Genomic DNA, 15,857 nt, shown 5'->3' on the forward strand with positions numbered 1-15,857 from the left:
GGAAGTAGCAATACCCTAGCAAATGTTATGGCAGAGTTTGTTCTCAATGCTCACACTGTTTGATGGCCAGAATATGTTGTGTTCTTCAATATTTCAGGTTCAGGCGAGGGGCCAGCAGGTGGCGTGGTGGTTGAGGATCTGGACTCCCCACAATGGCCAACTGCAGTTCAGAAGTCCCAGACCTGGCGGCTTGTTTTCTCACTTTCTCTCTCTCTCTGGTGAACACAAATGCCCTATTGCAAATTAAATACGAATAATAAGAAAAATAAAATAAATAATTCTTTTTTTCTTTTTGTGGAGGTTTTTGCCTTAGGGTGTGTGTGCTTGCCAGAGAGAAAGAGACAGGGAAAGGGAGAAATCACCCCCCAGGGAGAATGGCCTCGCTGCAATCCCTTCTCCTCTGCTCTCCTCCCGGGATCTTGGACACGCACGCACACACACCCGGTGCGAGTTTCAGGGCCAGGTCCGGGACTCCAACCACAGTCGGCCATACGGGAATCCAGCAACATAACCTGTACACCATCTGCTGACCCCAATAAGTAATTCTTTTATATATAATACTCTAGGTGAGTTTCTTGATGCTCACAGTTGCTGTCTGGTTTGGTTTTGGTATTCACGTGTGTGTAGAAATCAGTGGCACAGGATTGGCCTTCCCGAGAGCCCTGGCGGGCTCCTCTCCTTCCCGGGAGGAGGAGGCCGAGAAACGCTGCTCGAAATCAGTGAGGCCGTTTCTTTCTCCCTGTGTTCTCGGCCTGGTTTTCACGCTGGACCTACCTGCGGAGCTAACACTGGGGCAGACATTTTCGTATTTTTCGCATTTGATTTCCACACTAGGTTTTATTTGAAGAAAACGTGCTGCAGTTCAGAAAAGGCAGAGGGCAGACTCCAGCCTAGTGGTTCAGGAGCCAGGTCTCACGTAGCCGACTGCGGTTTGGACTGTGGCCCTGGTGGGGAGGAGCAGGCCAGGCACATGGGCATGCAGGTCCACCGTCCGGGCAGGATGGAGGAGAAAGGACTGTGGTGTGGCCACACCCAGCCGAGGGAGTGCCTTCTCCTCTCTGTCTCCCTGGCAAGCACACACCCTGTGGCAATTAAAAAGAAGAAAGAAACAGGGCGAAAGCTCCTCCCTGCACAGTGGGCCCAGCACTGGGACCCCACTGCCGGCTGCCCTCTTCCTCCTCCGGCCGCCTCTCTCATCCTCATCCCTGCAGTTACCAGCAGTGTTTCCCAACCAGCCCAGGGTCCTCACGCTGTGCCTGGGGCCTTCCTGGAATTTTCACGAAACCTTCCCAGAACATTTGGGGGCTTGAATTTTGGCATATGTTACCCAAAAAGCCTGTTTGTCAGCGTGCCTGTGATGCGTTTATCAGAAGCAGTGTGTTGAGCCAGGTCACCCTCGGCTGTGAGATTTTCATATCGCGAGATGCCCAGCACAAGGAGTGAGGCTGAATTTTGTTCCTGCTTAGAAGATTCAGGAAACGTTAGATGTACTATTTCAGATTTTTGTCGGGGCACATGTACTCACTGGGGATGGGGGATGAGAAATCCCCCCCACGGGGGTGGACGGCCACACGACAGTCACTTCTCACCTCTTGGGATTTTAGGGACACGCACACATATGTGGCTGGCGTGATTCTTTTCTTTTTGAGAGGTTTTTGCTATAGGGCGCATATACTCACCGGAAAGAGAGAGAGAGACAAGAAAATACCCCCCAGGGGGATGGTTACGTGGCAGTCCCTTCTCCATTCTCCTCTCCAGATCTTGGGCATCCATGCACGTGAGTTTAAGCCACCAGGTCTCGGACTGGAACTGTGGTCGACTGCGTGGGCATCAACATAACCATTATGCCATCTGCCGGTCTCCGTGGCATGATTTTTTAAATTATTTTTAAGAATGATTTTATTCATTTATTATTATTTTTCACATGAGTTTTGCCAGAAAAAGAGAGAGAGGGAGAGAGAAGGAGAGTCAGAAAACAAGCCAACAGGTCCAGGACTTGAACTGCGGTTTACCATGTGGGAAGTCCAGGGGCCTTAACCACCACACCACCTGCCACTCCCCGCCCCCTACCACCACATGATTTTTAAGCCACTGGGTCCAGGACTTGAACTGTGCAGTCAGCCATATGGGATCCAGCACCTTAACCTCCAAGCTACCTGCTGGGCCAATGTACTTGTATGTTTTAATTACTTAATTTCTTTTCCTCTATTGTCTCTCAAACCAAGTATTTATAGAAGATTTCAACCCAGGGACAACCCAGCTGTCAGCATTTAGAAACAGATTTCCCAGGACCAGCAGTTGGTGTAACAGCTATGTTGCTGGACTCCCACGTAGTCAACCGCGGTTCAAGTCCCGGACCCGGTGGCTTAAATTTGCGCCGGGTGCGTGTGCGTGCGTGCCCAAGATCCCGAGAGGAGAATGGAGGAGAAGGGATTGCAGCGTGGCCATCCCCCCTGGGGGGTGATTTCTTGCTTTCTGTCTCTCTGTCTCTCTCTGTCTGTCTGGCGAGTACCCACACCCTATAGCAAAAACCTCTCCAAAAAAAAAAAAAAGAAGACAGAAAAGACCTGCTTTTGCATCTAAGTGTGTTTTTTAAAATTATTTATGTCTCATGGCAACTGCAGTTCAAGGCTTGGATTCAGTGGCTTCAGGATTGTGCTGGCATGTGTGCAAGTGTACCCAAGATCCCGGGAGAAGGGATTGCGCGTGGCCACCCCCCAAGGGGGTTATTCCTCACTTTCCTTGTTACTGTGTCTGTCTCTCTCCCTGGGGCACACAAACCCCCTAAGGCAATAAAATGAAATACCTTTTTTTAAAAAAAATTTAAAAAAGGAAGAAAGAAACAAGTTTCTCTAGACAGTCTAAACAGTGATATAAAACCAGAAGTATAGCTGAAAACAACCGCTTCTGGTCTTCTGGTAAACCTACAACTTATTTCTTTTTTTTTTTTAAGAATTATTCAGGGGCCAGCAGGTGGCATGGTGGTGAAGGGCACTGGATTTCCACATGGCTAACCACAGTTCGAGTCCCGGATCTGGCAGCTTGCTTTCTCGCTTTCTCTCTCTCTCACTTTCCTTCTCTGATCAGATTTTTAAAAATAAGTAAATAAATGGATAAATAAAGTTAAATAAAATAATTCTTTTGATTCGATTATTCCATTTTATTTATCATTATTATTATTTTTTAAAGAGTTATTTTGTTTTAACTTTATTATTTATTTGTTTTAATTTGATCAGAGAGGGACAGAGTGAGAGAGAGAGAATATGAGAAAGCAAACCGCTAGGTCCAGGACTCAAACGGTAGTCAACCGTGTGGGAGTCCAGAGCCTTAACCACCACACCATCTGCTGGCTTGCAGCTTATTTCTTCCTAGTGGTGTGTGTGTGTGTGGGGGGGGCCTTGTGTTCTCACCGACAGAGAGAGAGAGAGTGAGAAATCACTTGACCCACGCTCGGCCATGTGGGAGTCCAGTGCCTTAATCCCACACCACCTGCCGGCCCCTCCTCGTGTTTTGTTTTTCTTTATTTCATCGAATAACACAGAATTTCCACAGAAAGCAAATTTAGCCCAATAATCTGCCCTGGCGGCGGCAGCGCCATGTCCCGTGACACAGGTGACTGTAACACACTGCTACCGCCGCCCCGCTGTGACGTGGAGAGGAGCGTGTGAGCGAATTACCCCGCGGTCACCAGGCACCCGGCACCTGCCAGGGTCGGTGCGGTTTTCTCTCCAGCCTCTCCGTTGTCCCTGGAGTGGCCGCACATGCAGCGCGACTCGGAACACGCCCAGGGCTGCTCAGTCTGAGCAGCCGGTAGTGAGTCAGAAGGACCCGAGGAGATCCACGGCCCCAGATCGGGAAATCGGTCCAAAACGAATGGGAGGTGATTTTTTTTTTTTTTTAAACTCTGAAGTTAGCAGTATGGTTTTAATGCTCTCTTCACCTAAAAACATCCCCGAATTAAGTGTACACAGTACTAAAGAGGAAGGCATAGGCGTGCGAGGCCTCCTACCTGTCACTGCTGCCTCGCTCCCCCGGCACGGAGCGGGCGGAGGTGTGGCCACAGCTCTGGGTGTGTGTCCTCACAGGCGGGAGAGGAGGCTAGGCAGGGTGCACCATCATCTCATCATTTTTCTGGGTTTGACGCTTTCAGCCTAGTTCCCCTGAATATTAACCAGGTCAGCCAATAAATATAAAATAGCCCTAGTATCCGTTCCGTTTTCTGCATCTAGAAAGAGTAAGGAAGGGTTGGCCAGCTGGTGGCGTGGTGGTGAAGGCGATGAGATACCACGTGGCTGACCTTGGTGTTCGAGTCCCAAACCCAGTGGCTTGAAAAAACAAGCTAGGGGGACCAGCAGTTGGCGTAATGGCTATGTTGCTGGACTCCCATGTAGTCGACCGTGGTTTGAGTCCCAGACCTGGTGGCTTTAAACTCACGCCAGGCACGTGTGCATGCGTGTCCAAGATCCCGAGAGGAGAATGGAGGAGAAGGGATTGCGGCATGGCCATCCCCTCTGGGGGGTGATTTCTTGCTTTCTGTCTCTCAGTTTCAATCTTTCTGGCGAGCGCACATGCCCTATAGCAAAAACCTCTCAAAAAAAAAAAAACAACAAACAAAAACACATGCTAGGTATACATGTGTGTGCCCAAAGCCCTCAAAGGAGGGAGGAATCGAGAGACCAAAAGTGGGTGCTGTCTCTCTGTTTCTGGTCAGTCACACATGTCCTCTGACAAATTAATTTTTTTTTTAATTTCTAGGGAGATGGAAAGATCATAGTAATTTTAAGATAATAGTAACTTAAAGATAATAGTAATACTAACCCAACTTTAGCGAAAACCCAGAATCTGAAATGCACACTGCTGAGCCCACAGTCACTAAGACACAGAAAAAGTGAATCCACCATTCCCAGAGACAGGATGTCTCAAGTCGATGAAAGGGCGTGAATGGCTCTAGCTCCTGGAGTTTCCCAGCCATCACCTGTGTCTTGGCAGATGAAAAAGGAACCAAACCACATAATGTCTTTCTTGCTAAGAGCATCAATTTGCGCCATTAAAAAAAACAAAAGGGGGTGGGGAAGTAGCCACAAGTCAAGTCTCACTATGAAGATTCGGCCCTTGCTGTCTCACAGTCCAGTGCAAAGCCTCATTTCCTCTTTTAGAAGGTAACAGGTTTGAGGTGACTCGGGGATTCCAACTGTACCCTCCGGGTGTGAGAAGCTTTGCAGAGGGGCATTAGAAATCGCTCTGGTGGTGAGTGTGGGCTGAGCGTAGGGCCCAGGCCCAGGCCCAGTGCACTAGGCAGAGACAGAAAGAGAAGGTGAGAAATCACCCCCCAGAGGGCATGGCCATGCTGCTGTCCCTTCCCCTCCACTCTCCTCTTAGGATACTGCGCACGCACACATGTGCACCCAGCAAGCAGTCAGGTCCGGGACTCGAACTGCACAGCCAGCCATGTGGGCTCCAGCGCCCTGACTGTCACACCCCTACTCACCCATCTCATGATAATGTATATGAAGAAAGTGTTCTGGGAACCAGCAGTTAGCGTAATGGCTATGTCGCTGGACTCCCACGTAGTCAACTGCGGTTCGTGTCCCGGACCCGGTGGCTTAAAACTCACGCCGGGCACGTGTGCGTGCGTGCCCAAGATCCCGAGAGGAGAATGGAGGAGAAGGGATTGCGGCGTGACCATCCCCCCTGGGGGGCGATTTCTCGCTTTCTGTCTCTATGTCTCTCTCTGTCTGTCTGGCGAGCGCACGCGCCCTACAGTGAAAATCTCTCCAAGAAAAAAAAAAAAAAGAAAGTGTTCTGTGGCTCTGGAATGTTGGCATGTCCCTGGGCTGTACAGTCTAAAAGGTGTACCTCAGGGGCCTAATGGTGGCTCCGTAGTGAAACAGAATGTAAAACGCAGTGTTTTCCAGGGCCGATAGTTACTGACATCAGGATGATTCTAGATACCATTTAAATGTACTGATTGTTTTTTTTTTTTCCTTGAAATGTACTTGAGTTGGTTCATTCTCATAGTTTTCTTACATATTTAGATTTTTTTTGGGGGGGGAGAGGTTTTTGCTATAGCGCGCATGCGCTCGCTAGAAAGACAGAGAGATGGAAAGACAGAAAGTGAGAAATCACCCCCCGGAGGGATGGCCACGCCGCAATCTCTTCTCCTCCATTGTCCTTCTCGGGATCTTGGCGGCGCCCAGCATGAGTTTAAGCCACGGGGTCCAGGACTCGAACCATGATCGACTACATTGGAGTTCAGCGACATAGCCATTACGCTAACTGCCGGTCCCGATATTTAGGTTTTTAAAAATTAATTAAAAACTAATTAACCCTGTAAGTTTAAATTATGTTTTAAATGTGTAATCCTCATCGATTTAAAGTCCAGCTTGTTTGTCCACATTGAATGGCCGTCTCGTTTCTATTGGTCACTTTAGCAAATCGCTTTCAAAAACCTGGTACAGAGAAACCGGCAGAATGAGCAGCAGAACCAGGGCCCCCCGGCTGTGAACGCCACCATCCAGCTGCCCTTCATAATCATCAACACCAGCAGGAAGACGGTCATCGACTGCAGCATCTCCAGTGACAAGTGAGCGAGGCTGGGCGGGGACGGGGTGGCCTCCCGGTGACCGTGACGGTAACTGCCCTCCCTCGGCACTGCGAGAGGAGGAAGGCGCGCCCGCGGCAGCCCTGCAGCCGGGCTCCCTCGGGGCTGTCCCCGGGACTGCGGGCCCGTCACTCACCCTCCTTCCCCACCCGGGCCAGACCCTGGGCGTCCATGTTCCACGCGTGGCTGTGCCTGGGCCCGCGCTGTGGTGTGCCCCTCGGTGTATCGGTAACTCTGAGCACACGGCTGCAGTCAGGCCGTCACTGAGGCCTGGGCAGGGTGGGTTGGTTGATGACTCGCTGTCTCAGGTTATTATAGAAATATTTTAGGTCAACGTGGCATGAGCGATTATTTCTTGGTTCTGCTCCATCGTCGTCGTAAGTGTGTCAGTTTATCAGAGAGTGGATGGATACACATGAAGATGCTAGGCATGGTCTTTTCTTTTCTTTTTTGAAAAATAATTACTTTGAGACTTTTTAAACTATTTATTTATAAATATATAAATAACTCTGTTTATATGTATATATATTTGACCAGAGAGGGACAGAAAGAGAGAGAGAGAGAAAGTGAAAAAGCAAGCCACCAGCAAGCCGCCAGATCCAAGACTTGAACCATAGTTGGCCATGTGGGAATCCAGTGCCCTTAACCATCATGCCACCTGCGGGCCCCCACTTTTAGGTTTTTTTTTTGTTTTTTTTTTTTTAAGAGATATTTTAAAGATTTTTAGATTTTAAGAGAGATTGCTACAGGGTGCATGTACTCGCCAGAGAGACAAGGAGGCAGAAAGTGAGAAATTACCCCCCAGGGTGTTTGACCACACCGCAATCCTTTCTCCCCCATTCTCCTTTCGGGACTTGGGGGTGCATGCACACGCGCCCGGCACGCATGCACCTGGTGTACATGCACCCAGTGTGAGTTTTAAGCTGCCAGATCCGGGACTCCAACCGTGGTCAGCCATGCGGGAGTCAAGTGGTGTAACTACTATGCCATCTGCTGGTCCCAGTTTTTAGATTTTTAACTGAGACATTAATACTCATCAAAGCAAATGAGAGGTGGCACTTTTTAAAATACAGAATTAGATCGCAGTGTATTTTACCTCCATGGAAGTTTCTGCTGGTGGCCCTCTAGCTGTGACCAGTGTCATGAGAGGATCGAGGGTGGACAGAGTGAGGCAGACCCAAGCGTGGCCGAGACGCCCCGCTGAGGTGCTCCCGGACACGTTGGGAAAGACACTGGGGCCTCTGTCACTTCCTAGTCTTGTGAGGGTTAAATGAGAGAGTGCCTCAGAAGGGTCCGACTCAGGGCAAGCGCTTTCTCCACGCGGCTGCTGTCACAGGCTCTCAGTATAATTTGTCACGGACTTTGGACCCATAGAGCAGAGGAGGGCTCTCTCGGTGATAAGCTCACAGGCCCCCTGGGGGACCCGAACGTCCGGCCTCCTTAGAGCCGCAGCTTTGCTCTCAGGCTTCCCTGTCCGCCGTTTTCCCACTCTGTTCAGTCTGGCACCGTCCCTGTATCTAAGGCGTGTGGAGATTCTGGGTCACTTAAATTAGATGGCCCAAGTGCATGCGTGCGTGAACACACAAACACACACAGATGAGAGGGAAAAGAGCACATCTCAAAGCTATTTCAAAATCGAAACGAGACACAATGGGAAACAGTAGGGACCTTGCGGGCCGCGATGTCGGCCAGGTCCGTTTTTCAGTCTTTTCTGTTTGTAAATCGCTTTGAGATCTTATTACTTCCCCCACAAACGTAAGACCATAGTGTTTACCTCGCCAGTTTACAGACGTTACAGATAAGTTCACGGAGGACCCAGCGTGGTAAATTACAGACGTTACAGATAAGTTCACGGAGGACCGGCCTAGTGAATGGCAGGTGTCTGGATTATTACACGCTTGCAAACCGACTCACAGATCTGTGTCTACTAGGACCAGTAAGATACTCTCGGAAAACTGAGCCCTCCAGGAACGGTTCGGCATCTTTTCAGAAAAATGAAGCCTGGCTCCACCTCTGCTTAGTCCCCCACTTCGTGGGGAATTACACAGTTCTCCTCTTAGACTGGTCTTTTCAATCTGAGGAGTGACAGGAGCCCCCAGGCCTGTGGCCTCGGCGGGCTGCGGGGACTGCTCACTCCAGACCAGGCACTGGTGAGGTTTCCAGCCTTTGGGTGGTCGCTGGCCCGTACCCAGCGCAGCCCTCCCCGAGGGGAGGCAGGGAGGCTCCGAGCAGCTTGTACAAGCTTGTTATCCCAGGTTGCTCCGTCATGGGGCTGTTGCAATCTTTCCCCTTAATTAGCCAGAAGGCTTCCCACAATGAGGATTAAATTTACAAAACCATCTGCTGTGAACAGATGCCTGGAATCGTCCCTGTGGCAGGCACCACTGCAGTTTTTGTTTTTTCCTAAGTAGTCGTACTTATTCAAACTCACATACTTGAGATGACTTAAATAGGACATTTTGTTTCACATTGTAATTCTTGCTTTGATCTAAAAGCTAGCATAAAAGTTTTACCCTCACAGTGGTTTTAATAGCATTTCTCACCACATAAAACTCACCTTCCTCCTAGAGCTTTCTCTGAGCCCTGCAGGGCCGAGGCCTGTGGGCAGAGGCAGCCAGGGCCGCACCTAGGAGTCAGAAAGAGTTGTCTTCCCACACTGCCTCTTAATTGAAAGTTTGTGTTTGGCATTCAGGTTGTGTATTTTTCAAGAACATTTGGAAATATGCTGTGGATTCTATGTGCTGTTTTTCCCTTAAGGCTTTTTTTTTCATTGCCAGAAGGCACATGTGCTTGCCAGAGAGAGAAATCACACCACCCCCGGGGGGCAGGCGTACCCCGTAGCCCTTTCCCCATTTCTCTACCCAGTCAGGATTTTAGGCAGACTCAGAAGTGCACATGTACGCAGGGCTGTTCAGGCCCTTGGGGCGGAATTCGAACCATGGTCAGCCGTGGGGGTCCAGCTCCATACAGCAGGACTTAGCCACTGTGCTGTGAGGCAGCCCTTCAGACATTTTACTCCTTAGCCCCTCAAGCCAGGGTTTGGGGGTTGCTTTGGTTTTTGAAAAATCTCTCATGTACTGCTTATCTAAAGTATGCTATAGCTCATGTTTGGCTCATGAAAATAAAGTAAGTTGGGGCCGACAGGTGGCGTGGTGGAAAGGGCGCTGGACTCATAATAATAAATAAAATGAAAATAAACAATTCTCATTTAAAAATCTGCAAAAAAGAAAACAGAAGCATTCAAGTGGTTTTTTTTTCCTCAGAGATAATAGACCAGCTCATTCTAAGGATACCATGTATGAAACTAGAAAGGCTCTTTTGTGACAAAGTCGAAGACTAAACTTTGAAAAGTATTGAATTTAGAGTTAGATTTCTAGGCTGACCCTATAGCACAGTGATTAAGGGAGCTGGATTCCACGTGGCAGGCTGCGGTTTGAATCCTGCCCCATGGACTTGAGTAACATTCCAGGCACTTGTGTGTATGTGTGTGTCCAAAATCCCGACAGGAGGGAGAAATGGAGGAAAATCGATTGTAGCGTGACCACGCCCCACTAGGGGGTGCTGCTTCTCATACTCTTCTTTCTGGTGGGTGCCTGCACCTTCTGGCTATGAAAGAAAGGAAGGGGGTGGGGGGAGAAAGAAAGAAAGGAAGAAAACGAAGGAAAGAAAAAGGAAGGAAGGAAAAGTGGTGTCTTGTTTTAACAGCATTAGAGCTAAAGTATATGGATTCCTGTATCTGTCACTGGAAAGTTACTTCAGTTGCAGAAGTGGTTGATGGAAGGTGTCCCTCCTTTGCCCTAAACACGGCAGCATGACCCACTGCCACAAATGGGAGTCATTTCTACCCGCAGGCTTGACTTAGGCTCCCATCCTGCCGGGTGAAGTGCAGGGCGCGACACCGCTGACAGCCCCACGCCAGCGTGGTTTACGTTGCAGGTTCGAATATCTTTTTAATTTCGACAACACCTTTGAGATCCACGACGACATAGAGGTACTGAAGCGGATGGGGATGTCCTTCGGCCTGGAGTCCGGCAAATGCTCTCTGGAGGATCTGAAGCTCGCTAAGTCCCTGGTGCCGAAGGCTCTAGAAGGTCATATCACAGGTACGTGCGTCAGCCAGAGCCTCCGCGTGTCCCGGAGTAAACGCCAGCCCCGACTGGCTAAAGCTGTTGTAGAAAACGGGAGACCTCTACAACATCTATGCTGCTAGCACCAAATCGAAACCTTGAGCAGATTATATAGTGATTTTAGGGCTTTTATCCAAAAAATTACATTGTTTTTCAGGGACCAGCAGTTAGCATAATGGCTATGTCACTGGACTCAACCGTGGTTCAAGTCCCAGACCCAGTGACTCAAACTCACGCCAGGCGTGTGTGCGTGCCCAAGATCCCAAGAGGAGAATGGAGGAAAAGGGATTGCGACGTGGCCATCCCCCCAGGGGGTGATTTCTTGCTTTCTGTCTCTCTGTCTTTCTGGCAAGTGCACGCGCCCTATAGCAAATACCTTCCCCCCCCCCAAAAAAAAAAACTTACATTGCTTTTTGTTCTTGTGAACTTACACCCATACCACATGCATCTAAATTGGCTGTCTCCTGACTAAATTTGCTCTTCAGAGATGTCATTTATCCTTAATTCCCAGGACCTCGTCTGGGCCTCCTTAGCGTCAGCGTCAGCTCTTGGTGAAATGCTGTCTCTGGGCAGCCCCTGGATTGGCAGCAGAAGCGTGTGCTCTCACACAGCCGACTGTGCAGTTCAAGTCACGGCCCCGAGCCCCAAGGCTGTAGAAAAGTGCCGGTGCCTGCACACTGTCCCGTGGAAGGGACGGGGAGAGTGACGGCGACGCGACCATGCCCCGTGGTGGACGCTCTGTCCGCCCTCCGTTCTTTCTCTTTCTCTGTTTCTCTGGTGTGAACACGCACCCTCTAGCAAATTAAAAAATAATAAAGCTATGGGACCAGCAGTTAGCGTCATGACTGTGTCGCTGGACTCCCACGTAGTCGACCGCGGTTTGAGTCCTGGACTCGGTGGCTTAAACTCACACCGGGCACGTGTGCGCGTGTGCCTAAGATCCCGAGAGGAGAATGGAGGAGGAGGGATTGCGGCGTGGCCATTCTCCATGGGGGGTGATTTCTCGCTTTCTGTCTCTCTTTCTCTGTCTTTCTAGTGAAAACCTCTCAAAAAAAAAGAAAGAAAAATAAATAAATAATAAAGCTGTCTCTGAGTTCCCTCTAGTGGGTGGAGAGGGGCATCTTCTGGCAGTTGGCAAAAGGAAGTAGGCACACTGTACCCCACTGTAATGACGTGCTCCTATTACATCTGTACCTAACTTTATGTTTATGATTAAAACTGTCATTTGAGGGGCTGGCAGGTGGTGTGGTGGTTAAAGGTGCTGGACTCCCGTATGCCGACCACAGTTCAAGTCCTGGATCTGGTGGCTTGCTTTCTCACTTTCTCTCCCTCTCTCTCTATCTGATCAAACTGGAAAATAATATAATAATAAATAAAGTTAAATAATTCTTTAAAACAATGTCATTTGAGGGGCCAACAGATGGCATGGTGGTTAAGGACACTGGACTCCCATGTGGCTGACCACAGTTCAAGTTCCACCAGGCCTGGTGGCTTGTTCTCTCTCTCTCTCTCTCTCTCTGTGTCTCGCTCTGTCCCTCTCTGATCAAATTAAGAATAAGTAAATAATTAAATAAAGTTAAATAAAATTATTTTTATTTAAAAAGTCACTTGAGTAATATTGAATCCAAAGAGGAAGAATGTGGTGAAAGTTTAAATGTCGAGCAAGGAAGGGCGGGACCGGGTACGTGTGGTCCCCTGCCTGTGCGCACTGTTCCCTCTTACAGTGACACTTCTCAAGGTGACCGTAGTTTACTGTTCCTTCTTCCTCTTTCCAAATTCTTACACCGTTTTTATTAAATATTGAGTAAATATGAAAGAATACCTATTTATATATGTGGAGTCTAAGGAGTCCCTGTACAGGGCCGGCTGGTGGCATGGTGGTTCAGGCAGCTGGATCCCATGTGGCTGGCTATGCAGTTCCAGTCCTAGACCCGGAAGCTGGAAAACGTGCAGGGCGAGTGTACATGCACCCCCAGAATCCCAGAAGGAAGAGAGGAAGAAAGGAGATGGGTTGCAGCATTCCCCAGGGAGGGTGCTTTCTGACTTGCTCTCTTTTTTCTTCTGGTGAGCTCACGTGCGTGCCTTTTGACAAAATATAAAATAAAGAACAAGTAGTATCCACAATTTCAAATTTTAAAAACTCTTAAAAAGGGACCAGCAGTTAGCGTAATGGCTATGTCGCTGGACTCCCATGTAGTCGACCACGATTCGAGTCCCGGACCCGGTGGCTTAAAATTCACGCTGGGCGCATGTACGTGTGTGCCCAAGATCCCAGGAGGAGAATGGAGGAGAAGGGATTGTGGCGTGGCGTGGCCATCCCCCCAGGGGTGATTTTTCGCTTTCTGTCTCTCTCTCTTTCTGGCGATTGCACACGCCCTATAGCAAAAACCTCTCCAAAAAAAAGAAAAGAAAAAAAAAAGCTCATTATGTGAGTAATGTGAGTATATAACAATTTTTGTGTCCATTTTACTGATGATAAACCTTTAGTTTGTTGCTAGTTTCTTGACATTGAAATACAGCGCAGCTGGGACCAGCAGTTGGTGAAATGGCTATGTCGCTGGACTCCCACGTAGTCCACTGCAGCCCGAGTCCCAGACCCAGTGGCTTAAACTCACGCCGGGCGTGTGTGCGTGGGTGCCCAAGATCCCGAGAGGAGAATAGAGGAGAAGGGATTGTGGCATGGCCATCCCCCCTGGGGGGTGATTTCTCGCTTTCTGTCTCTCTGGTAAATACAAGCACCCTATGGCAAAAAACATCTCCAAAAAAGGAAGGAAGGAAGAAATATAATGCTGCTGGGGCCGGCAAGTGGTGTGGTAGTTGAGGCGCTGGACTCCCACATGGCCAACTACAGTTTGAGTCCTGGACCTGGCGACTTGCTTTCTCACTTTCTCTCTCTCTCTCTCTCTCTCTCTCTCTCTCTCTCTCTCTCTCTCTGGCCAAATTAACAATAATAATAATGATAATGAATAAAATGAACTAAATAGAAATGCAGTGCTGCTTGAACTATGCCGCACACGTCTTAGTGCCCATGCGCAAACCCATAGACTGAGGTTGTCCGGTCGCAGTTGGGTGCAGTCTTCAACCTTCTTAGATGATGCCAACGTTTTTCAGTTTGACTTGACCGAATTATACTCTCACCTGCATGTTTTCCCCATCGGGTCGGTCCGAGAGAAACAGTGGGAAGAAGGGTGGAGAGAGAAACAGGGAGGGAGAGGTATGTTTGGACGAGGTTTCATGGCATGGTGAGTAACGCCTTGGCGATTCTCCCGCCACAGCCTCCTGGCTTCCCACCAGGCCTCAGCCCTCTGCAGCGGCTCCCCCCCACCGTTGGGCCTCTGGAGTATTCTTACAGCCCCCAGAAGAAGCCCCATACCCACTAGCAGTCACTCCCTGCTCCCTCGTTCTCCCAAGCTCCTGGCAGCCACTGATCTTTCTGTTCTATGGCTTTGTCTCTTCCCGACGTTTCACAGAAATGAAGTCAGGCCACGCGTGACTTTGGCGCATGCTTCATTCTTAGCGTACTGTCTCCAGGATCGATCCATGCCGTGGCCTGTATCAGTACCCCTCCTTTTATTTCAAGTACTATTTCACCGTGTGGGCGCACTGCATTTTATCTGCTCATCAGCTGGTGGCCCTGTGGATCGTTTCCATTCTTTGTCTATGTTAACGGTACTGCTGTGAATGGACTTGTACTAGTTGTATGTGAATATATGTTTTGAGCTCCTCCGAGTAAAAATAGTTGGGAGTGGAATTGCTGAGTCATACGGTAACTCCATGTTTAACATTCTAAAGACATGCCAAACTGCTCAGACGTGGCCTTACCATCTAGTTATTGGTTGTGATTTTCAAGCTGCCGCGTCCAAGACTAGAACCGTGGTCGGCCATGCGGAAATGCAGCACCTTAACCACCGTGCCACCTGTTGGCCCAGCGTCCATACTGTCTTACAACCCTCGTAGCATTGTACAGGGTTACCCTCACGTCCTTCTCAGCAGCTCCTCTTTTTCATTACAGCCATCCTAGTCGGTGAGAAGTGGTATCTCATGTGGTTTTGATTCGCATTTTCCTAATGGCTTACGACGCGAGCATCTTCTCATGTATTTATTGACCATTTGTGTATCTCCCTCCAAGAAATGGCGACTCAGTTCCTCCCCTCCTATTTTTAATGCCAGAGGGTGCCTGTGGGAGGTTGTGGGGAGACAGACAGAACCTCCCACCCCAGCCCTTACCCACCCCCCGGTGGGGCCTGATCACGTGGTCCTTTCCCCTTCACTTGTCCATCTCAGGATCTTGGGTACACATGCAACACCCCGTGTTTTTCAAGCCACTGAGGTGAGGACTTAAACCCTAGTTACGTGGGATCTGGTTTCCTGTATGTGGCACGTACCCACTGCTCTGCAGGACTGATCTGTCTTTGCTTTTTTTTTTTTTTATGTTTATTTATTTACTTCTTCCATGACAAAGGGAGGTGAAGGGTCGGCATACATGAGAGAGAGAGAGACAGACACCCCTAACAGTCTTCCCACCGACTCTTACCCTCGGCCTGCCAGGGTCCTAGGCACACGTGTGTGCACAGGGAGATGTTGGGATGAGAACCCCGGACCTTCCCGTATGGCCTCAGCATCACGGAGGGTCGCACTATTGTTGCATCACCAGGGCTGGCCTCTCTGCCCGTTTCTCAATTGAATTATTTTCTATTCGAATTGTATGACTACATGCTTGTAAACAGAAGCACTATTTTGTATATTCTATAAATTCAGAAATCTTCGTGATTGTCCTAATTCCTGACCACGTTTTATAGTCTGCAAAAATAATTTCAACATATAAACAGTGATTTTTGCCTTTGCTTTCTCTGTTTCCTTCATTTTTGAGTATTACATTACCCTTCGAAATTCATATCACTTTTTTAAAAGAATTATTTATGTAATTTTATTTATTCATTCATTTATGTTAATTTGGCTAGAGAGAGGGAAAGTGAGAAAGGAAGCCACCAAGTCCAGGATTTGAACCACAGTCAGCCATGCGGAAGTGTCTAACACCTTAACCACCATGCTACCTGCTGGTCCCCTTTCATATCACTTTTTTTTTTTTTTTTAAGAATTATTTTATTTAACTTCATTTATTTATTTTA

General features: G+C 48.8%; 1 protein-coding gene across 10 annotated transcripts in view; it reads left to right on the forward strand.

Moving 5' to 3' along the window:
- TFDP2 (transcription factor Dp-2) overlaps window positions 1–15,857 on the forward strand; it is a 185,289-nt gene that overhangs the window by 164,377 nt on the left and 5,055 nt on the right. For all 10 annotated transcript variants that reach the window (XM_006162311.3, XM_006162312.3, XM_027765888.1 and 7 more), the window contains 2 exons: window positions 6,432–6,583; window positions 10,538–10,704. In XM_006162311.3, coding sequence (XP_006162373.1) covers window positions 6,432–6,583; window positions 10,538–10,704 — 319 coding nt within the window. The remainder of the gene's footprint in view (window positions 1–6,431; window positions 6,584–10,537; window positions 10,705–15,857) is intronic.

The sequence above is a fragment of the Tupaia chinensis genome, unplaced genomic scaffold, assembly GCF_000334495.1.
Source record: "Tupaia chinensis unplaced genomic scaffold, TupChi_1.0 Scaffold139833_1, whole genome shotgun sequence".
NCBI lineage: Eukaryota > Metazoa > Chordata > Mammalia > Scandentia > Tupaiidae > Tupaia > Tupaia belangeri.